The 25,855-nt window shown below is 46.6% G+C and overlaps 1 protein-coding gene and 1 pseudogene across 8 annotated transcripts in view; one reads left to right on the top strand and one right to left on the bottom strand.

The window, feature by feature from the left end:
- Window positions 1–257: 257 nt before the first annotated feature.
- Window positions 258–5,042, bottom strand: LOC110544588 (small ribosomal subunit protein eS17-like; annotated as a pseudogene).
- Fhod3 (formin homology 2 domain containing 3) overlaps window positions 4,936–25,855 on the top strand; it is a 410,673-nt gene continuing 389,753 nt past the window's right edge. For 4 of the 8 annotated variants that reach the window (XM_060377581.1, XM_060377579.1, XM_060377576.1 and 1 more), the window contains exon 1: window positions 4,936–6,087. In XM_060377581.1, the coding sequence (XP_060233564.1) occupies window positions 5,923–6,087 (165 nt within the window). In that variant the 5' untranslated portion in view covers window positions 4,936–5,922. The remainder of the gene's footprint in view (window positions 6,088–25,855) is intronic. The other 4 variants (XM_060377577.1, XM_060377578.1, XM_060377580.1 and 1 more) reach the window with 4 other exon arrangements.

Here is a 25,855-nt window from a genome sequence, read left to right as displayed (position 1 = left end):
ACAAAAAAAGCTAAAAAAATTATTTTACTAGGCTTGTTTTTTAGGCTCAAAGATTTAGGAGATTGGATGCCCTCTTCTGGCCTTCACACATACTGTACACACATGGCACACAGGCATACAGCCAAGCAAAATACCTGTACACATACAAAATAAAAAAAAATACATTAAAAAAATTTTTTTTTCTGTCTGGAAAGACTGGGTATGAGAAATTGCTTTTTTTTTTTTTTTAGGTTTATTGAAAATATGACAGAACAGATTTAAACACCTCCACATGGTGTTTTGAAATTCACCCCAATTGCAGGCTGAATGACCTCAGGTTGGAGAGACTGCCAAAGTCCAGAAGCTTCAGCATTTCCTTGGTGTTAGGATCTATCTCAGTAATCTCCTGATCTAGGGCTGAGACCTTGGGAACATAGTTATCTCTTCTCTCTCTCTCTCCTTCCTATAACTTGATAGGGATACCTCTCACAGGACCTCTCTGAATCCCCTTCATCAGATTTGTGACGTAGCCGACTATCTTGTTGCGGAGTTTATTGCTGGGGATAATGGTGATCTCCTTGCACACATGCTTGTTGGTGTGGAAGTCATTACCCAGGTGTGTGTAGTACTTCTCCATGATGACCGGGGCCACCTTCTTCACAGTCTTGGTGCGAATGCAACCCCTGTTGGTGGGTCTTGATGAAAGAGTGAAATTGCTTTATTTTTTTATAATCTTATAGATTTTATATTTCTCTTCTTGCAAATAAATTCATTATTCTGTGCAGCTGGAAACACCCAACAGGTACTTTGAACATTGTTAGAGATCTCCTTAAATATCTTTTTAGCTTCAGCCCATATACTTTATCTCTTCCTGATGGTTGTAAGCAATCATCTTGCCAATTGTTTCATTGGTCTATAGACATAGAAACCATTTTTCTAACCCTGAGAAGTCTTCAGAAACATCTTCCCTAGATTAGACTATGTAGTGAGAAATTTGGGATTTCTCAACAACACAGGAATATTATAAGAGTATGTTTCATTTTAATCCCAGGTGTGGAAATATGGGTCTGCTTCAGAGCAGCTGATTATGATTTGCCTCGTGCTCTAGCAGAGGCATCATTTTTGCCAGCTGCAGATAGTTTCTGTGACTGTGTGATATTTGGAAGTCTGGGGACTTTTCAGAAGATATATAAATGCTAGAGCCCCATAGGTGGGTTCTTTATTTATTGGTTGGTTGGTTGTTGGTTTTGGTTTGTTAAATAGTCATGAACAAAGAAGAAACAAGAAGAATGAGGAGGAGGAGGAGAAGGGGGAAGAGGAGGAGGAAGAGGTTGAATTAGATATCCTGACATCAAAGATTGAAGAAGAAGAAGAAGAAGAAATAATTAGATATCCAGACATTGAAGATCAAACTTGCCCCAAGGAGTTCAAAGGCCCTAATCAGCAAGAAGTAGTCTAACAATAATGTTAGCATCTTTCCCCTCTATTTTTTTTTTCATATCTAGTGTTAGGTAGTGAAAGGATGGAAAAGGGTGGAGAAGTGCCAGAGCCGGCCAGCAGAGTTGAACAGTTCTTGAGTAGGGAGGGAGGATTGAAAGAAAATTAATAAACCAACACACTACACGAGATCTGTCTGAGAGGTCTCCAGCAGAAACTAGTCCGCCCAGTTTATTCCAATAATCCCTTTTCAAGTCAGAGCAAAAGCACCTCAGTAAAATGAATGGGTTCACGGAGTAAAAACTTCTTTATGTGGACCACCTGTCTGTGTGATCCTCACACAAACAAAAGGTGTGAACTTGACAAGACATCCCACCTGCTGTCTCAAACAAAAGGCTTATCACTGACTCCAGGTGAAGGACAGGGTGGAAACATATCTTTCTGCTGAGGCTCAATAACAAAGCAGCCTAACAGACCAGGGGCTCCCGACAGAGATGGGTGGAAGAAAAAGGAATCCACAAAGTAGCCAAAGCTGGCTACAGACCTGGTTTCCTGGCATGTGGTCTCAGGCCTCACTCTCTGAGGGTGAGAGATGTTGCAAGGTCTTGTTAGCTCTGTTCTCCAAAGTCACACACTGTTACTTCTACACACTCTTCTTGTGAGAGCAAGTATCAAAGCTATCTTGGTTCAAAGAGTGGGGAGCTGGTATGGTGGTGGTCTGTGCCTTTGACTCCAGCACTCAGGAGGCAGAGGCAGGTGGATCACTGTGGGTTCCAGGCCAGCCAGAGCTGCATAGTAAGACTGTCTTCAGAAACAAGCAAGCAAATAAGCAAGCAAGCAAACAAACACATCAAGGAATGGAGAAATAGTACTCATCTTTTGATGGAAGAAGTGGCCAAGTTATGAAAATATGAAGGGAGTGAGGGAAATGAGGGGAATATGAGGGCTGTGGAGGAAATGGGGAGGGATAGAAGGAGTACAAGAGAAATAGAGGAAATATGAGGTATATGAGGAAAATGGGGGAATATAAGGGGTTTGGGGCAAATGGGAATATAAGGGTGGTGAAATTTGTGGGATATGAGGAACATGGAAGAAATGGGGGCATATGAGTGGTGTGGAGAAATGGAGGAATATAAAGGAAATAGGGGAATATAAACATTGTGGAGCAAATGAGGGGAGTACGAGGGGTTTGGTGGAAATGAGGGGAAATAGGAGAGGTGTGAGGAAAATGGTGAACATGATATGCAAGAGGAAACTTTACCATTGCCATCTTTGCATAACTCCAACACCACAGTAAGTACAAAGACTCTGAAACAAGATACTCAGACTCATAAATTTTCTCAAAAACCTGCCCTTTCTAGGTATACTTTTTAGGGTGCATACTTATATCACCCACAAAAGAAAAAGCAAGAGAAAGAAGCTGTGTTCGTCCCTTTCCTTGTTGCTATGATAAAACACCTGACAAAGAAACTTAAGGAGGGAACGGTTTCTTTGGGCTCAAGTTAACAGTAAATATTAACCACCACAAATCCAAAAAGTATGAGTGAAATATGGTAAATCATGTCATTAGAGAGGCTGAGGCAGGAGCAGTGGTGCATGCATGTGATCCCAGCACTGTGTGTGTGTGTTGGGGGGCAGGTAAGGGGAGGAGTGTGGGATGGTGAGACAAAACGATCCCTGGGACTTGTTGGCCAGCCCATCTAGCTGAATCACTAAGTTCCAGGCTCAATGAGAGGCTTTGTCTCAAAAAATAAAGTGGGGAATGATTGAAGAAGATACCCGATGTTAATCTCTGACCTCTTTATACACTACATGCACCCCATACACACAATGAAAAGAATCTGAGGGCATTTCCCCTCATTTGATAGACAAAAGAGGAACTGCAGAGTTTTTGTATAAAAAGACTAATGTGCATGTCAAAATCGCAGTTATGACTTTGCAATTAAAAAGTTAAAATTATTTATTTTATGTGTATGACTGTTTTGCTCATACTTATGTCTGTATTATGCACATTCTAGAACTGGAGTTATGGACAGTGGTGAGCTGCTATATGGGTGCTGGAAATTGAAACCAAGTCCTCTGTAAGAGCAACAAGTGCTCTTAACCACTGAGCCATCTTTCTAGCCTCCATGTAATTTGAGGCCAGTGTGGGATTCATCAATGCCCCTCCCCTTGTTTTTGAGATAAGGTATCTTTTTAAAATTTTTTAAAATATTAATTACAGTTTATTCACTTTATATCCCAGCTGTAGTCCCCTCCCTCATTCTCTCCCAATCTCACCCTTCTTCCCTCATCTCCTCCCTGCCCCTCTCTAAGTCCACTGAAAGGGGAGGTCCTCCCTCCCCTTCCATCTGACCCTAGCCTATCAGGTCTCATCAGGACCTGTCTTCCTCTGTGGCCTGGTAAAGCTGCTTTCCTCTCAGAGGGAGGTGATCAAAGAGTCAGCCACTGAGTTCATGTCAGAGACAGTGCCTTGTTCCCCTTACTAGGGAAACCCACTTGTATACTGAGCTGCCATGGGTTACATCTGAGCAGGGGTTCTAGGTTATATCTATGAATGGTCCTTGGTTGGAGTATCAGTCTCAGAAAAGACCCCATGCCTTTTTTTTTTTTTTTGTTCTCTTGCTCTTCTTGTGGAGTTCCTGTCCCCTCCAGGTCTTACTATCTCCCCCTTCTTTCATAAGATTCTCTGTACTCTGCCCAAAGTTTGGTTATGAGTCTCAGCATCTGCTTTGATACACTGCTGGATAGAGTCTTTCAGAGGCCCTCTGTGGTAGGCTCCTGTCCTGTTTCCTGTTTTCTCCTTCTTCCAATATCCTTCCCATTTTTCTTTCTGAGTGAGGATTGATCATCTTACCCAGGGTCCTCCTTTTTGCTTAGGCTTCTTTAGGTGTACAGATTTTAGTATGTTTATCCTATATTACATGTCTAATATCCACTCATAAGTGAGTATATACCATATATGTCTTTCTGCTTCCTGGATACTGAGATGAGGTCTCTTTATTATGTAGTTGTGGTGGTCCTGGAACTCACTATAAAGACCAGGATGACCTCCAACTCAGAGATCTGCCTGCCTCTGCCTCCCCAGTGCTGGGATTAAAAGGTGTGCACTACCACGCCTTGCTCAAATTCTGTTTCAAAAACCTAGTCTCTCTCCACCAATCCAAACAGGCTAGGACAAGTGATGAAGGAATCAGAGGCTGAGAAAAAGAGAGTCAAAGGAAATCTCCAGGATAAGGCCCTACGCTGGAACAGGAGGACACACACGCTTGTGGTGGGCAATCCACAGAGGAGGGATCTCGAAAGATGCTAAGTGAAACAAGAGAAAAGGCAGAGGGATGGGTTATGGAGCTGTCTTGGGTGTGAAGACCGGATATTGATTATTCGGGCGACCGAGGGGGATTGGGTATCTTTGATGCCGTCTGGGAATGGAAAAGGAGGTGAGTTCTCTTTGAGAACGTAAGGGGTCGCCCGTGAGCAGCAAGGAGATCCAGGAGATACTGCTGCGTGGAGTATTGCTACTCCAGCCTCTGGGAAGAAGGCTGGCTGTCAAGCTACACTCCAAGTCTCAGGGTTGCGAGGGGAAGTCCCCCTACCCCCACGATTCTTCTCCGTATCGTCACCATTGCGAGATCGGACTAGAAGCACCCTGCTTCCTCTACCGCAGAAGTCCCAGTTAAAACTTCCAGCGACCGAACTGAGAAGGGTGGTGATGATGGACAGGTTCGACCATAATTTTCAGGCAGCTCCCGGGGGGACCGGCTTTGGGGTCGTAGAGCCTCTCCTTGCAGCCTACCAACTCTCACTCCGGGCGTCATTGGGCTCAAGAAATGATGCTGGGATTCCCAGGCTCCTTCTCCTCCTCAGCGTCTTTTCCCTCTAGGGCAAATCTCCTTGGTGTCCTCACCCGGACTCAGGATCGCTGTCTCCTAGTCACAGGGCTGCAGAGATCTTGGCTCCCTCGCCTCTGGGTGCCCAGCAGAGAGACTAGCTCTGTCGCCTTCATCTAAAAAGGGTTGTGCTGTGCCCTCTCCCTGGGGAAAATTAGTCCCAAGACTACCTTGTCCAGTGCCCTCGACTAAGGCTGGTGCAGCCGGGACCTGGGCGGCCCGCGCGCGTGCAGAGGGCTCTGCGCAGGGGCGTTCCTGCGCGTTGATCCTTGCTAGGCGCAGGCTGCGGACGCTGCGCCAGTGGCTCTCGCCTTCCCTGTCCCTGCAGCGGTCTCGGAGGTCGGGGAAGCCCGGTCCAGCGCTAGGAAACCGAGCGGGGGAGGAGCCCGAGCGGGAGGGGAGGAGGAGGGGGCTCAGCCCCGCCCCCGGCCCGCCCCCGGTGGCCGGAGTCCGGGCTGCAGCCCGGCGCGCCGTAGCCTGCGAGCCCGCGAGTCTGCTGGCGGCAGCAGCGGCGGTGGCAGCGGCGGCGGCTTCCCCTCCGCACAGACCCGGCGTCCCGGCCTGCGCGGCCCGCTGACCCCGGGGCCCGGGCGCCCCACGGGGGCAGGGATGCATCATGGCCACGCTGGCCTGTCGCGTGCAATTCTTGGACGACACCGATCCTTTCAACAGCACCAACTTCCCAGAGCCCAGCCGGCCACCGCTGTTCACATTCCGCGAGGACCTGGCTCTGGGCACCCAGTTGGCCGGGGTCCATCGGCTGCTGCGGGCCCCGCACAAGGTAAGACCCGGCGGGGTGATTGGGGAGCAGGGGACGCCACTCCTGCAAGCCGTGCCTGTCAGGGTGGGGGCGCTGCAGACGGGTTGGACTGGCCGAGGCCCCGGGGCACGCGCGCCCAAGGGCAGATGCCACCGAGGGTTAGGTTAGAGGGGCTGGGAGCACCCGGAGGCTGGCGCACCAGCTCTCTTTGGCTGGCGGGAAGGACGGCTCTACGCCCTGGTGCAGATCTTTGGACGAGCGGGGCCCAGCAGGTGCCGTGCCGGCCGGAGGCGGCGTGCGTCGGGATCTCCGTGGCCTCTCCGTTAGCTCGGCCCGGTGGGCGGGGTGCAGCTGGGACGCTGGGGCGATCGGCCTGGGTACCCCGCCTGGCCCTGAGCCAGACGCGGAAAGAAACCAGGGAGCCCCGAAAGATGCCGAGGAAAGCAGCTCTGCCGGGCCTCCCTGGCACTGCGGGCGGCCGGGCGACCCTCACGACAAAGCACGCTTTCCGGGAACACCTCCCCCTCCTCCTCCCTCCGGGAAGGGGCGCGCACTGCGATAGTGTTCACGCTGTCCCGTTTTTTTCTTCCGAGGAGCAGGTGGCCTCAGGAACCTTGGAGGAGCAGCCCCTGTGGGAGGAAGGGCGGGGGCGCGGGCAAAGGGCGCACAAAGCCTCGGCCCAGGAGCCCCAAATGAGTGTCCCCTGGGAAGAATGGCGTCTCAGTCCACCCGTTAGAGTTTTCTTTTCTTTTCATGTCTTTTCTTTCTTTTTTAACCCTTTGAAGGAGGCCAGGCGTCTTGCGAAGTGATTGTAAAGAGCCAGGCATTGAAAGCTAATCATTTAGCTCTCCGGGAAAGCCCTCCCTCCCACTTACACAGATGGACTGCACCTTGAAGGCTTTACCTCCTTGCTGTATTTTCTGCTTAGGCCCACATCAAAGTTGAGAGAGAATTAATTCTTTGAGCATCAACGTGGACAAACATTTGGGAGAGAGAACCCTTAATTCCAAGAGCAAAAGTGATTTTGAAAAATCCTTCAGCTTTCTGTTGAGATGCCCACTTGTTTTGAAAGTGGAGGGGGCTGTGGGGAAACCTGAGGGGTTTGGCCTCTTGTTCTGAGTTCGTCCGTGCTCCCTCCCTCCAACCTAACCAGTAACCCATTTTTTTTTTTTGAATGAGGAATAAGGCAGATCTCTCTCAGTCCTTCTGTATTGCTGCTGGGTGGATTCCTTCTGACCATATAGCACAAACGCTGGGAAGCAGAGGCTTATCAGAATCGTTTGAGTAAATTCTTGTCCCTTCTCCGTCAGTGGATTCAGTTAAAAGTTTTCAGTGTCTTCCACTTCATAGTTATTCCATTCATCATGGTCTCCGGTTACAGCGATCTTTTGTTGAAACCACAGAAGCCTCGTAATTGTGGCCCTGTGACCTTGAAGTGGTTTCCTTGGATCTCAAACCCCATATACATGGGTTGACCTTTCAGGCTCCAAACTCAAGTATGTTTTTATGTTTCCATAGTCTTGATACAGTGTTACTGGCAGGGCGGGATATCCTCTTCTCTTCCCCCCTTGCAACCCTCACCAGAAGCCGCAGTGTAGCGGTTGCACTGTCAGAACTTTCTAAGGTATCCTTTGGGACACAGACACAAGAAAACCTTTAGCTACCCAGATTCTGTCTTAGAATCTTCTGGCCAAAGATCAGAGCAGTATTTTCATTTGCTTTTATACACTGAAAGTTTTTGGCACTTAGGAACAGACCAGGCAGCTAGAGTTCCGCCAAGCAGAATTCAGGGCATCTCTTGAAATTGAATTACACCTGCGTATCTTTAACATGTTAGTTTCCATCAACTTAAATGGGGGGGGCAGTGTTGCATATCCCAGGCTGACCTCAATCTAGCTAGGTATCTGAAGCTACCGCTGAAGTTTTGATCCTCCTGTTTGTGCTTCGCAAGTGCTGGCATTACAGCTGTGCGCCACCACAACCACGTTGCACGGTGCTGGGCATCTTAACAGCTGAGCTGTGTCTCCGGCTCCTCCCGCACACCCTCTTAAAGTTGGATGATCCTCCTGAGATAGACAGCGAGCCAGCTGGGAGCACTCCGGGGCCCTAGTGCCCGATCTCACTTAACCCCACAGAGCTCCATGAAATAGGGCTTTTATTAGCCCTGTTTTAGAGGCAAAGAAACAGGTAGAGAGTACCTGGATTGTCTGAGCAGGGAGCCTAACTAGGCCTGTGGGACTGGACACTTCAGTGCTGCTCCGCCCCCTGAGCAGCTCTGTGGGCAAGTGCAAATGCTATAGACTTCCTGGGCCACCTTATCCATTACCTTGGGAAGTTCGCACTGCCAGGCCCTTGGTTGGGCAGGTGATGTTACAAGCATAAAGGGCTTGTAGAATCCCTGGCCTGGCATAGTTCTTAGTCAAAGGTGGGGAACACAGAGTCAGGTACAGTGCTGTGGGTTAGCAGCTGGAGGGGTGGGGGTCACTGTCATTCCAGGCCCTTGCCATCAGTGAGTCTTCCCAGGGGTTAGGGAACACTTCTCCTGAGGCAGTGTTCTGAGAATGGCCTTTGCCAGTGAAAGAGAACTGGGGTGGGGTGGGGGTGGGAAAGCGTGAGGGTCGACTCACTTACACTGACTCCCAGTGTTCTCAGCCTTGTCCTGCAGGTCACAAGCGGGGAAAAGCATGTAGGGTGTAAACTTGGGCTTCAGGAGAGGCTGTATGGAAACCAACCAACCAACCAAGGCATTTGAGAATCTAAGGAGAGGCTAATGGTTACGTACAGCGGTACATGCATGTAATCTCAGTATACTGTGTGTGTATGTGTTGAGTGGGGGGCCAGGTAAGGGGAGGAGTGTGGGATGGTGAGACAAAACGATCCCTGGGACTTGTTGGCCAGCCCATCTAGCTGAATCACTAAGGTCCAGGCTCTATGAGAGACTTTGTCTCAAAAAATAAAGTGGGGAGTGATTGAAGAAGATACCCGATGTTAATCTCTGACCTCTTTATACACTACATGCACACACAAACACAGACACACACATACACACTCCCCATAGACACAATGAAATGAATCTGAGGCATTTCCCCTCATTTGATAGACAAAAGAGGAACTGCAGAGTTTTTGTATAAAAAGACTAATGTGCATGCCAAAATCTCAGTTATGACTTTGCAATTAAAAAGTTAAAATTATTTATTTTATGTATATGACTGTTTTGCTCATACTTATGTCTGTATATTATGTGCATTCTAGAACTGGAGTTATGGAGAGTGGTGAGCTGCTATATGGGTGCTGGAAATTGAACCCAAGTCTCTCTGAGAGCAACAAGTGCTCTTAACCACTGAACCATCTTTCTAGCCCCCAGAGTTGTATTTTTTAATGACTTAATTGTTTGATTTGGGAACATTTTCATTGTGTACTAAGGGCTAGAGAGATTAGAACTGTGACAGCTACTGTGTTCTAGGTACTTGTCTGATCCAAGAACATGGCTCAAGTTCCTCAAGTTCATGGCTACTCAAGCCAGGGGCTGATGCTAGTGTATGTTATAGCTGAGGACACTAAGCATGGATGTCACCTGGTCACATGAGTTTGAAACCCCAAAGCTAGCTTCGACACCGAGCTGGCTCAGTGGAGCTCAATGGCTTCACTTTACTGTCTTGAATGTTCTCCCAGAAAGCCAGTCAATAACTAGTACCCAGCTTACTGGGCTCATCCTGAGGGTCTACTGTTTAATCCTTTCTCGCAATCCTTTGTCTCTGGGGCTACCCACAGAGCCTCAGCTATCCTATCTGTAAAATAGCCAGTTGCACCAAGAATTAGGTCTTTGGTGCAGGCACAGGGCAGACTTCACCTGGGCTTCTATTTGAACCAAACACTCAGGCCTCCTCCGAGCTGATCCAGAATGTGTGTCTTACCATGATGCTTGGGTAATTTCAGTAGGAATTACCACTTGAGTGCACGGGTTACAGGTGAGGTACATCAGACTGTTAGAACATGGGATTCTTACGATCTTCTCTACCTTCAGATAGCTTCCTGAAGGTGACGCCCTGGCCGCCCCCTTCTTCGTGTTGCACCTAGAAGCTAAGTAGTGCTAAGACAGGGTGCGCACCATGCTGATTGACAGGCGTTAGTTTTAGAACACAAATCCACCCGTATTATTGCCCTAATGAATTTCCACCTTAATCCTCTTAAGGGACACATCTGTTTGCTACATTACATTGAGATTTTTCAGAGATGAGATCATTAGTAAACTTGGCAAGTGGGTTGTGCCTTGGCATTTTAGGACAGTGCTGTTTAAGAATATTCTATGAATGGCTACTAGTCTAAGCACGGTTGAATCTAACCCCACCGTAATTAGCTCACTTGGTTGGAACCTTGCTATTGAGATCGGGATCATGGGATTGAACCCTTTCTGGGTCAGCTGCCTTTGCTTCATGCATGGCCACAGACCCTGTTGGTAAGCCAGCCAGACATCCAGCAGGTGCTCTCTCACGGCTCCTTGCGAGTATCTGAGTTGGAACAGAATGACAGCAGACTTGAAAGGGAGGGCTGGGCAGGGCTCCTCTGGAATGAGCTTGTGTTGGAGACTTTCCTGTAGTTAAATGTCTTTTAGCCCTGTCCCCAGCCACTGCGGCAGGTGGACAGACAAGGAAACTCCGGTGAACAGCTAAGGACACTGAGGCATAGATAGGTAAGCAGGTTGCCTCAGGCCGCGCTGCTTTCAGGGAAGGAGCTGGGATTTAAGGTCGAGTCTTTTTTTACTCTGAAGCCTGTAGCCAACTGTGTCCCATTATTAGAAAACCAGCCGAGCACGTGCTGCTGCTCCTCACCGGGGCGGGGCAGAGCTGCCGCTCCCCGCAGGGGCGGGGCACGTGCTGCTGCTGCCCATGGGGGCGGGGGCAAGGACTGCTCTGGTGAGTCCTCCCACGGTTGATGCTCTGTGGGCCTGTGCCTTTTGTCCTTGGAGTCCAGGCTGGGTCCCTCGGCAAAACAACAGGCGTGCCTTCACCCTCCCCCACGGAACTGTGAAATGTTAGTTCTTACTGGTGGCAGCTTTAAACTGATTAACATGCCAGGTCAACTCAGGAACGCCCTTCCCCCATCTTCTTTTCCTTTCCTTGGGTTCTCTCCGGTGGTGAAACTTTCCAGTCCCGTGGGACTTGGCTTTCTTCAGACGGAGGCAGCTACTGCTCCTGGTGGGCTCCGCAGCTTATCTGCTGTTCCTCTGACTTCTGTGGCCGCCTTAGGAATACCCCTGTTTAAAACAACCTCTCCCTCTTGGTCCATTTGTAGTGTTGGGTTTGACATACATACTTTTTTGGGTTGGGAAGAGAAGAGGGATCGAGTGAAGTAAGAAAGAAAGAGTGGGGAATATTAAGTCACAGCAAAATGTTAAGCCCCTCCACGGGGGGGGGGGGGTCAGCAAAATGGAGGACGTTACAATTTCCCCATCAAATACATTGTGAAGAAAAAAAGAGAAGACTAGAAAGAAACAAAGTGAAAAGAAGTTTGAAAGATACATTAACCAATATAAGGCTTTAATTGAAGGCTGAGTCAAACAAACACATTGTTAAAAAAACAAACCTTTGAGATTGGTGGGGAAAAATAAAACATGACTGGCTAGTTGGTAGTGTACATGATTAACTTTTAAAATGACATATTTGCTTACTTATTTTGTGTGGGTGTATACCTGTGTGTGTGTGTGTGTGCAAGGGCCATGGAATGTGCGTGCAGGTCAGAGGTCAGCTTTCAAGAGTTGGTTCTCTCAACCCTGTGGATCCCTAAGTTGAACTCAGGTTAGCAGACTGAGCAGCAGGCATATTTTCTGGCCGCACATGACTAATTTTAAGATGAGATAAAGCTATGCTGCTATTTTGAAATAAGAATTTGCGTTGTTCAGAGATGTGTACTGAAATATTTGCAGGCCGGATTACAAAACGACTGGAATTTGCTTCAGGATGATCTAAGATTGAGAGGGAGGCAGGTGGGTCAGTGTCTGGGCAGGACCACGTAGTTCATGGTTAATCTGGACTGTGGTGACGCAGAAGAGAGGTCTGACGGTGTTTCTTAGGCTTTTGCATATTTAATTTCTTTTTAAGGAAGGAGATGGTCTCCCTTGGATCAGAGCTTTGTCATGAAGCCCCAGTGCTCCCTGAGCACTGTGCACTGTGGCCAAGTGAATTTTTTTGTCCTTCCACAATTATGTCTTATTGTATAGCTCCAGCTGGACTTTAACACAGTCTTTACCTGCCTGTTCTGACGCTGAGATTTCAGGCATGTGCCTTCATGCCTAGCCTCTGATTAGACTTAATTCTTCCCAGCCTGTCATAGTGACCTTAGGATTTTAGAAAGGCCTCATTTCTGTTGGTCTTCAGAGTGTCTGTCTAGGCTCAGCTGGGCACCATGATGTCAGCAGGTGCCTGTCCCATCGCTTGCTGGTTTGGTAAGGGAGGTGCTGGGGGGGGGGGGAGGAAATCACCTGGGCTCTTTTAACCACTAAAGAAGATGTGGTCACAGCTGAAATAAATGACACCTTATAGAAAGGTAAACCAGCTCCCCACTGCTGTTGAAGCCTGCGGCAGGCCTCCTGGCCACAACAGGTCTGATTTCCAGTGAGCCAAACCTGCTTCCTTCCTTCTGGCTCCGAATAACATCTTGAGGTGTAACAAATGGCAGGGGTATTTTAATGAGTGAAAATGGAAGTCTGTGTATCTTGGCATTTCTGCCATTACCTTCAACTTCTTTTTTTATGGGCAGACTAAAACATTTGTGGGCTAACTATCAAAGAGGGGATAAGACTGATAGCTTGGAAGGAAAAAAAAAATCAATTACCAACCAGAAAGAATGCATTTCCAGAAGCTCCAGGAGTTTTAGAGACTGTAACAAATGGGATCTACATTGTATCTGTTTATAATGTGGGGCTCCTCACTTCCTCTGGTTTGGTCTGTGTGGGCTCAGGCCTGTCTCAGGCTGGGATTACACTATGCAAGGCTTCCACAGCACCTTTTTACCAGTTAGTTTTATAGTTTAGAAATTAAAGTGTTGAACTCCAAGGGGAAATGTTTAAGAACTAATGTTAGGAAAAACATCAATAACTTTTGAACTAACTGAAACTGGAAAAAGAAAAAGTTGAGGGCTCAGTAAGAAGCAGTACCCCTTAGGTTTGTTGGAAAGGGAGCAAATTAGTCTCTCAAGGACCTCATCAAATACTTTTTTTTGCATTCTTGAAACAGAAAAAACCAAGGAGGAAGCTTCCCTACTGTTTGTAGGGTTCCTCTTCTTTTCCACGCTCTGCTGTTTTCTGAAAGGGTGGAGGCTTAAGAAAATTACAGGATAAGTCCGAGGTGTTTTTAAAAGCTTGTTTAATTAAGAGATTGTATGTATGTGTATGTGTGTGTATCTGTGTGGGTACATGCCACATGTATGTGGGTAATCTGTGGCGGCCAGAAGATGGCATCTCATCTCTTGGAGCTGGAGTTACAGGTGGTTGTGAGCCACTCCATGTGTGTGCTGGACTCAGGATGGGCGAGCACTGTCAACCACTGAGACCTCCTCTCTGGAGCCACCGAGGCATCTTCCACTTGTTGAACAGATACAAAGGGAAGCTTGGGTTTTAGAGCAAATGACTGATAGATGTATGAGTTCCTTTATTGCCGATGTGGCTAAATATAAAAACCAAAACCAAAAAAGAAACCAAAAAAGAAACCCCAGAAAACTCCCTAAATCCCCCAAACCAAAACCAAGCAAAAACAAACAAACAAACAAACAAAACAAAAAGGCAACTTATGGGAGGAAGAGGCTCCTTTGGCTTACGGTCCGGGTCTTGCAGCCTGTCATGGTAAGGAAGGTGGGGCGCCTGTCTGTGGAGGTGGAAGTTTGCTTACTATATCTTGGCCGATCAGGAAGCAGAGAGGGAGTGCTCAGCTGGCTTTCTCCTTTTTGTCTTCTTTTTTTTTGTGTAGTTTAGGACTCCTCTACCCATGGAAAGCTGCTGCCCATGTCCAGTGTAGGTCTCTCTCAGTTAATCTTCTAGGAGATGCTCAGCCACCCACCCCCAGAGGTGCTCTTTACTTGTGCCCTAGACATGGCTCAATCCAATCAAGTTAACCACGGTGGCCAAATGTTCCTGGAATGAATGGCGAGAGCTGACAAGTATGAAACAAGCGGCTTGCCCCGAGAGGAGTGTTCTTGGAAGACAGAATGAGGAGGGGGTCCCTCTGACCAAACTAGGGTCATGCATAGCACTGTAGCTACTCCCCAGCCACGGTTTTAGGGAAGGCAGTTTATCCCTGCTGCCCTGCAGTCACCTGGCAACTTGTTTTCGCTATGACTTAAGGTCATCTTTTCCAGTCCCGAGTTTGTTACAAGGGTGAGTCTGGTGTCAGTGGGAACAACCCATGACTCATACACATGAGCATTCGGTAGCCTTGGCTTTGCGACAACTGACACAATTTTCTTCTTCTCTTCTTTTTCCTCACTGTTCTTAAGTGAAGGAAAATTTAGTATAGTTAATAGCACTATACCCAGAACAATCTAGCTTTTTTTATTCCTTGTGAACAGTGACAGACTTCTTGGGGGGGGGGAGGGAGTCATTGCTGCATGGCAGATGGAGGGCAGGGGAAGGTTAGTGTAGGAAAACAGTATTGATGTTGTGCTGGTTAATTTAGATTGTCCATTTGGTTGAAATATGGAACGCCTGAGGGATTAGTGAATTGTACCAGTTAGGGCATTTCCAGAGAGAATTAACTGATGGGGGATGTGGGCAGCTACCCAATGGCAGGGTCTTGGACTGAGCTGAATAGAAGAGAAACATAGATGAGAACCAACATGTCTCTGCTTCCTGGTGTGGGTCACTATGAAGCATATTGTCAACCCAGCCTCTGGACTGGTCACTTCTGCAGACTTAGGATGTGCTTCTGTCTCCCATTGTCTTGACTTTTTATACCGTCTGGTGACTATACTGTGCTCTGCATGGTCTTTTCAGTGTTGATGTCTTCCAAGGTGAAGGCTTCCTCCTGGCCTTGGAGAAGCCGTGAATAGGCAGAGAAGAAAAGGCTAGAGAGAATCAGATATGTTCCATTTAATGAGAAGCAGCAGACCGGGCAGGAGGCTTATATGCTCATGTCCCGAGGAAAGAGGTATCTAAAAATGATGGTTGGAACACTTCATTCCTCTGTGCCAAACCTCCCAGAAGCCCCTTGTTATTCAAGGAAAACTCCAAAGCCCTTGAGTGGCTGGTCTACTGCTTCAAGGGGCTGAGTATTATTTCTTCTTGTGTGTGTGGTACATGCTCACATGCATATGCCTGCACATGCCTTGTTCTCTGTATACTACAGTTCTTTAGAGCTGTGAGTTTGAGATATATTTGTGAACTAAAAGTGATGGGTTTGGAGAGGCTATCCTGGCCAAGTTAGAGTTCCTGAGAGAAGACGCAAGGGAGGATTCAGAGCCCTTCTACAGTGAGACACAGTGTCTAGGTTTCAGAGACAATAGAAAACCATACCAAAGAAATGCCAGTCACTGTTCTTATCACCCGAGGGGACTGTTTGAAACACTTCTACATTTCACCGTAACTTGTATATCCACGAACATAAAGTATAGGAATATATCTGAGCATGTTGTAAGTCATCAAATGTTTTTTAGGCATGCACTCTTTAATGACAGCATGGTAACATAATCCCTTCCTGGACCATGATCCATGTAATGACTGCTCCCAGACCATGAGAGAAAGCACTCCACTTCCTGTAATGTTTAACTTGCCCTGAGCTTGTGCATGCATGCATGAATGAATCATTGAATATCTAGGTAGTTGGCAATAAAGAAATAACAAGTAATTCTAAAATACACTTACTTATAGGACCCCCCCCCCACAAATCTTTGTGCCCAAATCTGCTTATTTCCTTAATTAAATTCCTAGATGTTTAACTGCTTGCTGAGTTGAAACATCAAGATCTCATCTTCAAGGAAGGAGATTTCTCCACTGTAGACAATGAAGATGTCTGGAAGAGTGGTCTCTGGGACAGAGTAGAGATGGTAGAGAGATGGGCAAGCTCAGGGACAGATTGATGTCCTTTGCTCTTGTCTGTTGTGTCACCTCTGAGCGTGAACCCAGAGATGACTGATAGAAACCTGAAGAAGTGACGTGTATATACCTCACTGCTTCCCCCTCCCCCACTCAAAGGGCCCCATTGTGCCAGGTAGTCTCAGCTGTGCACTGAGCTGTGAGCTCTCTGCCAAGGACTCACTAGTTCTTACTGTGTTCAGTGTCTATGTCCCCCAGCAATGTTCAAAGCCCAGCAGGAAGCCACACATCTGAAGAGTTTTGAGGTTTTGGTATGTAATTGGCTCTAGTAAATATTTTTAATATTTGAAAGAATGATATTAGGTGGGAAAAATTATACACATAAAATGCTTGTGCCCATGGTAGGTCTCTGCTCTTCAAGAGCTTATATTCTCAGACCTTTGTCAGAGCTATAATCTACCAACATGATTACTGAAGGTGAGTGTGGCAGGACCCACCTCACTGTGTTAAGTCCGCAGACAAGAAAGTCTAACTTATGCGGAAGGCTCAGATTGGCAAGGGGGGGATACATGATCCTGCAGGGGTCATTTTCTCTTACATTGGGTTGGTATTCTCACACCATAGAGAACCACTTAACATTTCTGTGTTTCACTAAAACTCTGCTATCTGTGACTATAAAATGATGCACCTGGATATGGTCCTGAGTTATCAGATATAGGGTGTGTCATTTTCAGTGATAGCTTAGGAACCCAGCAGGCATTCATGATGCTAGATCTGCCCAGTGGCTCTTCTCTTTTACTCCCAGACACATATTTGGAGGAGTTTGCTTGGTGGACACTTGGGAGCCTACCTGGGGACTGCTCTAGGCCTGGGTCAGGAGTTCTGTGATGAAGGAGGACATCCGGCTAGAATTAAAGCCTACTGTCCAAAATGGAGAAGCATTACTTCTTTAAAAAAATTATTTATTCTTCTCTCATACAGTACATGACAACCTTAGCTTCCCCTCCCTCTACTCCTCACTCCCAAAGCCCCCCTCTACTCCAGATTCATCTACCCATCTTCCCCTGGGAAAGAGCAGGGCTCATACAGACATCAATAGAACATACAACAAGATACAATAAGACCAGGCATAAACCCTCACGTCAAGGCTGAGCAAGGCAACCCAGCTGGAGGAAAAGGATTCCAGAAGCAGGCAAAAGAGTCAGAGACACCACTGTTCCCACTGTCAGGAGTCTCCCCCAAATACCAAGCCAACAATCATGGCATATACGCAGAGGATCTATTGCAGCCCCGTGCAAGCTCTGTGATTGCTGCTTCAACCTCTGTGAGTCCCCATGAGCCCTACTTAGTTGGTTCCTCGGCCTGGAAGCACTACTCCTTAAGCCGGGTTACCCTCATTGCTTTGTTCCTGAGCACCGAGTTATAGTGCTGCCTATGCTGAGTGTTAGGGAGAAGACTGCTGTGTGTTTGTGTGAGAGATAAGGGACCCCCACCCACAAGGCCACTGAGGCTGCCTCAACTATTGTTAGGGGATTTGGAATGGCAGGAATTGTGACCATGGAGACTAACTATTCTTTCCATACCTGTTTGTTTGTTTTCATTTATTGAGATGGGGTCTCATGTGATGGAGACTGGCCTTGAACTCACTATATAGTCAAAGAAAGCATTAAACTCCTGGTCCCCCTGTCTCTACCTCATACGTGATGGAATTAGAGGCATGTGCCTCCATGCCCAGTTTTTACACTTGGATATTCTGAGTTTTGTCCACCACAGAGGTGCTGGGTAGGATTTTGTTACCAATGCTAACAGTCATTTTGGGGGTACTGATTTTTGGGGACTTCCTTCTTTGTTGGATCTTAGCAGTGGGCTGCAGACATAATCAGGCTGACTTCTGATAGCAGCCTCTGTAAACCTTCCAGAGCTAGCAGTACCCAGGTGGGTGCTGTGTGGGCAGCTGGGGCCTGCAGTTGGGATAGCTTGGCCAGTCTTCCATGCATCCTCCAAGCTCATCCACACATGTGTCAAGGAGTGGGAGCAGGACTACTCTGTTGAGCAGTCCTCTCCAGAACAATAGAAATGTGAATTTTTTTTTTCTCTTCTCTTTTCTTTCTTTCCTTTTTTTTTTTTCTTCCTCAGAACTGTGTGCATTTTTGTGGACAATGATTCATCACTGAGTATGCCAGTAATAGAACCATGGCATGTCTGCACAGTTTATAAGGCACTGGGACATGTGTTAGCCTGGTTAGTCCCTACACAACCCTTGAAAGGGGCAACATGGTACATTTAGGCCTCTATTCCAGAGACAAGAGAACTGCAGCATTTGTGAAAGATGCATGCAAACACCTCCTCAAAGGAAACACCTTCTCAAAGGAAACAGCTTTGTAGAGAAAACATCCCCTCACAGAAAATAACTTCCACAGGAAACAGCTTCTCAAAGGAAATACAGGCTCATAGGAAACAGCCTCTCATAGAAAATGGCCTCTTGCAGGAAACAGCTTCTCACAGGAAATGGCCTATCACAGGAAATGACCCCTTATAGGAAACAGCCTCTCTCAGGAAATGGTCGCTCATAGGAAACAGCTTCTCACAAGAAACAGCCCCTTACAGGGAATAGCCTTTCACAGGAAACAGCCCCTCACAGGGAATAGCCTTTCACAGGAAACAGCCCCTCACAGGGAATAGCCTTTCACAGGAAACAGCCCCTCACAGAAATGGCCTCTCATGGGAAATGGCTTTTCAGAGGAAACAACCCATTTAGGAAATGACCACTTACAAGGCAATGAAATTTGAATTTGGCCTATTCTTCCCTTTATGTCTCTCTGTTGAGAAAGCCCCTTCACAATCTGACAGAGATAAGGGTGAAGGAAGTTGACATCCAGAGAAGTGTGCAGAGAGAAGACAATGGAGGGATACATTTAAGCTGAGTTTACTTGATGTTGTATGTCATGAGTTGGTGATGGTTTTTCTGTGGGCTATGGGATGTTTGGAAGTCAGAAGCTTCCTTTTATCAACACTACTGATTTTAGGAGTGTGAAATTCCCCACTTATTATGAGTTTTGGTTGCAGAGATAAATCACCAGAATAATAAAAAGTAGAGTACTGATAGAAGGAGAGGACAGGCCATCAGAGCTACAATGGCAGACTTGAGGAAAAACCACATTGACTGCAAAGTCCACAAAGTTTGTGGGAATGAGGGTGAGGTTTGAGTGTGGAAAAGGAGAATGGATGGTGTTCATTACAGGTGAAATAGGTACCAATAAAACCTGGGAGTCCTGATGGCTGCCAGGATGGAAGAAGTAACCCACAGCACTGAGCTGGGAGAAGAATTTAAGAACTTGAGTGGAGAGCAAACAATTTCAAATGTTACTTTCATTCTGTCCAAAAGACACACACTGGAAAACAAGAGGGAGGGGAGAAGAAAAACAGGAAGATGGGAAGAAAAATATTACGAGGAACAAGTGAAGGAAAGAGAAGAGGGTCAGATGGATGGATAGACAGTCGCCGAAAGGCCATGTGCCAAGGCAACATGGGAAAAAGGAAAAAGAGTGCTATGGCTCGGGCATGCGCAGGGAAGGCAGGACGCCTGCCGCTCATAGGCTGGGCCTCTTTTATTTTCTGATAAGTTGATTGTTCAGACATTAGCTGGTGAAGACCCTTTTCTGGGGGATTTTTTTGTTTCTTTCTCCATCTTACAGATGTTTGTAGCCTGGTGTCAGATTCTCAGAGAGCAGCAAAGAGCAGCATGGAAGGGTAGTAAGATGATGGTGGCTCCTCTCCATCTGTCAGGCCTGTGTTCACTATGCCCATTCCTACTCCATCCACCTCTATGGGCTCTGGGCATTGGACCCAAGGTCTCACATATGGTAGGCAGGTATCCCTCCACTGAGCAACAGCCCCACTCTGCTGTGTTTGTCCTCCTAAGGGCTTGAACAGCATTGTCTCCCTCACAGGCTGTTGAACAGAAAAATCAGGACAGGATCTCTCCTTCATTGCATGCCGCATACCTATGTGGCTTTCCGTCCCAGCTGTGTGAGCGACAGCAGGCTGTGCCCATTCTCCTGTGTCCACAAATATCTCAGCAAATTCTCCCTATCTACCCCTGTGGCCACCATGGTGTTCCTGCTGCCAGGACAGGCCTTGGCTATAAATGCAGTGATGAAGCAGACCCTTCAGGGTTAGTCCCACTCCATATACTTCTTTACCTGCCCTCTCATGCTCGGCTCTCCTTCTCTTCTCACAGAGAAGCCAATCCCTTCCTTCTGTCATTACTCTTCACCTCCCTCTGGGATACATTCTCTAGCATTATATAAGGAGGCCTATAGCCTCCTTCATATAGACAAACCCTACTCCTTGGCCCCTGGGTTCAGTTTTCCATCTTTTTCCCATGAGTACCTCAGGCCTTCCTTATTTAAGCTCTATTGCCTTTTGTCATGGCCCCTCCTGTTCCACCCCAGCTCTGTATTCATTATTGCAGTGTGATTCCTTTTGTTAATATATTTGTCTTTCTGCCCAATAGATACTTTGTCTTGTTTTAGTAGTACTTGCCAATTTTGGTCAGTGTCCTTTCTTTCTTTCTTTCTTTCTTTCTTTCTTTCTTTCTTTCTTTCTTTCTTTCTTTCTTTCTCTCTCTCTCTCTCTCTCTCTTTCTTCTTTCTGCTCCTCATGCCCTTTGAATGTTGACCTGTTAGGGTCCTGTTAGGATACTGCTTCTCTGTACAGTCTACTCTTTTCTGGGAGGCTTCATGGGCTTTCCAATGACCATCTGGTCCATCTCTCTTTCTGGGCCTGAAAATGAATGCCCAGCTCTCCCTCGGGCAAGTCCTCTTAGACATTCTGCAGATGTTGAATACACAGCATGTCTAGATCAGACCTTCCTTTCCTGTAGACATGTGCTGCCTCAGTGAATAGCATTATCAGCAAGTTGCCCAGACTAAGAGGCTCTCCCTGGTTCTTTCTCTATCAGTCCTTTCATTCTGTTGTTCCCACTGTGTCTTAGAATTTTTCTCTCTCCATTCCATGTAGTATTGTACCCATGTAGAGTAAGCTCAATGTTTGTTAGGTGACTAAAAAATAAGATTGAATCATGGGAGGATTGCTCAAACAAAATGGGACCCATGTTTGTTCTGCTCTGGATGTAAATCAGTGGAAAAATGTCATACCTCTAGACAATTGTTTTTATTATCTCCCACCATTTTTTGGGTCAGGAATTTGGAGGTGCTCACTGAGGTGGTGCCTGGCCTGGGTTCCTCTCAGAGGGTGTTCTCCCATTGTCCTGGTCCTGGTGCTGGTGTGGTGCTGAGAAGATGTGAATAGCTTTTCCTCTCTCTCTGTGGTCTCTCTAATGGATCTCCCTAACATAACAGCTTCCTGGAGCTGGACTTCTTGTATATCAGTTTTAGGTTCTAGTGATAACCAGAGCCAGAGGAGTGCCAGAATGCTGTCACCTTTTTCTTAATGCCATTCATTAGGTGCACATCACTAAGGCTAGCCTTATTCAAGGGCAGAGAATCAAACATCATTGTTTTGTAGGAGCAATGCTGAAGAATTAGTGAACTTCAATCATGTATACAGTGTGAAATTCAGTTGTATTTTGGTGTACAGCTCTGTCAATTTTAACATGTCAGAGGCCTTTGTAACTAACCAGAAGGTGTGTTCATTTGTGGTCATGTTCTCTCCTTCCTTCCTTCATTCCCTCCCTCCCTCCCTCCTTCTTTTTTTCCTTCCTTTCTTCCTTTCTTCCTTCCCTCCTTCCTCCTTCCTTCCTTCCTTCCTTCCTTCCTTCCTTCCTTCCTTCCTTCCTTCCTTTCTTTCTTTCTTCCTGTTTTGTTTTTTGAGACACAGTTTCTCTGCATAGCCTTGGCTGTCCTGGACTTGCTTTGTAGACTAGGCTGTCCTGGAACTCACAGAGATCTGCCTGCCTCTGCCTCCCTGAGTGCTGGGATTACAGGCATGCACCACCGTGCCCAGATTCATGTACCCTTTTTATCTCCATATCCCTAGTGGACACTGATCTCTCCTGAGAGTTTTTCCCAGAACTCTTTGTGAGTAGAGTCATTCTGTATATGATCTTTTGAAATTGGCTTCTTCACTCTGTATAATGCACTTCAGAGCCATCTAAGTTGTTGGGTGTAGTAACGATCCATTTGTTTTTATCACTGGGTTTATGTATGTTTCTACCATAATCTGTGCATCAGTTTGCTCATTGAAGGATATTTATATTATGTAGAGATTTTGTGTAAACCAAAGCTTTTTTAAATGGTAAATTCTTAGACGTTGAATTGTTTTCAGCCAAAGCAGCATTACCTGGCTTTCTTTGTAGATAGGTGTCCTCGAGGAGAAATTGCTGAGTCTTGGACTTCAGAGTCTAAGTACCTTTTGAAACTCTGTCTAGAAATCACTGTTCATAGCTGCTTGACTATTCTCTTCATTAAGTCTTCTGAGGCCCTGCTGTGGATGAATCCTGAGATAAGATTCTGGTGTCCCCATGTGGCTTTGTCACCTTGAGCTATGACATTACCTAGCACTTGCTGTGTACACTCATCCTATAGATTATTTCCTGCCATCTACTCTTCTTAGGTGTGTTTGCTTCTTTTTTTTCTAAAGCTTTCAGATGATCTGTTAAGTTGCTAATATGGAATCTCCAATTTCTTAATTAGGGCACTTAGTGCTATGAACTTTCCTCTTAGCACTGCTTTCATGGTGTCCCATAAGTTTGGGTAAGTTGTGCCCTCATTTTCACTGAATTCTAGGAAGCCTTTAATTTGCTTATTTATTTCTTCCCTCACTCAGTGATCATTGAGCAGGGAGTTGTTCAGTTTCCACGAGTGTGTAGGCTTTTTGTTATTTCTGTTGTTGTTGAGGTCCAGCTTTAATCCATGGTGACCTGATAAAGAACAATGGGTTAATTCAATTTTCATGTATTGGTTGAAGTTTGCTTTGTGACTGACGATATGGTCAATTTTGGAGAAGGTTCTGTGTGATGCTGAGAAAATAGTATATTCTTTTGTGTTTGGGTGAAAAGTTCTACAGCTTTCCAGAGGGACAGTATCCATGATTGAGCTTTGAAGAGGTTCATTTCTCAAATCTCAGGGCACATAGATCTCCAGAATTTCATCAGTCATCAAAATACAGTCAGCCCTCTGGATTGCAGCGGGTCTATGAGGATTCAACCAACCGTGGATCTAGAATATTAGAAAAAGAACCGCCTCTGTACTGTGCTGAGCAGTTGCTTTGGTGGTCATTCCCTCAACAATGCAGTATGATGACTATTCATAGACCACCTATGTTGAATCAGGTAGTGTTTGCACTACAGAGATGACTTCCAGTGTATGAGAGGGAGCTTACATGGTTTGTATGCAAACACTATGCTGCTTATGCAAGAGACTCTGGTGTCTGTTGGGACAGGGTGGGGGCGGGGAGGGTCCTGAAGCCAGTTCCCCGCAGGCACTGAGGGACTGAGCTGGCATTAAACAAAGCATCCAGAACACTTGGAGTTATTATTATTTCTTTATTGCACATCAAGATGAAATGAAGAGTAATGGAGGTGTGTGGCCAGCTGGATGTGGTTTTTGGCTTCCTTTCTTGGCCACCCAAGAATCTGAATCTGCGGAGTATGTCCAGACTTTACTCCTAACAGGTAGCCCTTATCCAAAGGCTTCAGGCTGTCTTGTTTACATAGTGTGTAGATACTTGTGCCTATTTTCTTTATGGGTGAAAGTGAGGGGCTTTTGCAGGATATTTGGGGGGGGGTGTTAAGGTGAATCTGGAGAGCTTGGCTTGCCTGAAAATTTTGAACTTTGCTTGTAACATTGGAATTTGTGAACAGCCCTTTGGTCAAAGGTCACATTTTCACATCATCCATGGGAGAGGACTTAGAAGAAATCCAGAACCTCTGTGCTCCAATGTGCAGCCCATCTCATCAGTTGGTTCCTCCGGTGGCCTGAGAACATGTGCAAATGCTGTGATCCTCCCCGCGTTTGCATCCCTGCAGGTCCTAGGGATGTTTCCTGCTCAGTCTGGCTAACTTACATCACAGTAGCCCAGACTTCTGAAGCCATGATTGGGTGTCCTAATTGAGTGTCCATGCCTCAACCTTGGGAACCTCCTGTTCCATCATCCTCCCATAAGTAACAAGAAGTGTCCAGAAGTGGCTGCTGTTTCCCTTCATTGCTGCTTCTGCATGCATCTTGCTAGGCCCAGCCAGCCAGAGTAAGACCTCAGCTAATCCTGGGGGAGCCAAACAAAGAGGAGGGAGGGAGTGGCCCCAGGCCTGAGGTTTCTTTGTATCTCAGGGCTCTTGTGTCTTTAAGCCTATCTGGTTCCTTTACCCTCTCAGCCATTTCTCTTATTAAATAAACAAAACAACTTCTCAGCCTGCCTGGTCCCCATGGAAAAGTGTGCTGGGCTCTGTGAAGTGAACAGATACAGCTCTGCAATGTCTTAACAATTTAAATTTCATTATTCAGTACAGTGTTTATCTGGGGACCAGAGTTTGCCAAAGCTGGAGGACTGTGTCGGGGGCCCAAGTGTTCTGACTAGGCTCACAAGAAATGGAAAGCAGCAGTTGAACTCTAGAATGGGCTACAAGGTAGAAGGTATACACCGGGGCTCCTTTGCTGCTGAGCCAGTGTGGACAAAAGCCCCTCTGATGGGAGAGGGGTCATGAAGTTGAGTGTTTACATCCCAAAGCATGTGCTGCTGGTCACACTCAAGTGTCTTTAGTATTTGAAGTCTCTGATTAGGGCTCCAGGTGATTAGTGACTTGGAACTGAAACTGACAAGGGCAAGCTCCTAGGCCCACCCTGGGATCTTGTCATTCTGTGGGCCTATTTCTTTTAGAGTCTGTTTTTCCTTGTTTGTTTTTTGTTTTGTGTTTTGTGACTAATGTGTGCAATTTGAAAGCATCCTGTGAATTTGTAGTCTTGATTCATATGTGCCCACCCAGTGGAGTCTTTTAAGGAAAACAACAACAACAACAAAAAAAAAAACTTGGCCATGAAGTTAGTAAAGGAGCTTGCCAGTATCCCTACTGCTGGCCTTGGTGCTCCAGCGCCCCCTTGCCTTCTGCATTGCTTTCTGTTCCCATCTCCTGTGGCTGGGGTAGGTGGTGTACAGGCAGTATCTGTGTAGGGCTGAGTTGGAGTAGAAAGGTGTACTGGTGCGAAAAGCTTTGCTTTGGCTCCTGGTCTGTCTGGTGCTACTGTAGCAAAATGCCTGACACTGGGCTATTGACTTCAAGCAGAAATTTATTGGCTCAGGAAGAAGTCAATGACTGGTGACAGCAGCCTCTTATCACATGGTGGAAAACAAGGTAGGGGAAGGCCTTCATCCTCTTAGAAGCAACCAACTCTCCAGGAATGGCATTTGTTTCATGGAGCCCTTGGTTATCTAATCAATTCTTAAAGGTTTCTCTTTCCAGTGTCACCGTGTGGGGGACTTGTGCTTTGAGGGTTCACTCAAGCCATGGCAGGTGGCATAAGCAACATAGTGGTCTCACTTTGCTGTTTACAGCCCTCCATGATGTGAATTCAGCAAGGTGTTCTTTTCCTCCATTCTCTGATCAAACCACACTCTGTTTCTCATACCAGCACTCAGCTCCCTCTCCACTCCAAGCTCTACCCACCTGCATAGTTTAGTGCCCATAACTATGTGGAGTCTAGTGTTGTGTACCAAGCAAACTCCACTCCTACTCTTGGCTGAATCTGTCCTGGAGTAATCCTTGCCCTTTCTGTCTTGAGTCCTACTTTTCTCATTTGTCCCTCCCCTTGC

This window comes from Meriones unguiculatus, chromosome 2 (genome assembly GCF_030254825.1).
Source record: "Meriones unguiculatus strain TT.TT164.6M chromosome 2, Bangor_MerUng_6.1, whole genome shotgun sequence".
Lineage (NCBI taxonomy): Eukaryota > Metazoa > Chordata > Mammalia > Rodentia > Muridae > Meriones > Meriones unguiculatus.
Note: the sequence above shows the minus strand (reverse complement) of the source record. Positions and strands in the feature narration are given on the sequence as shown.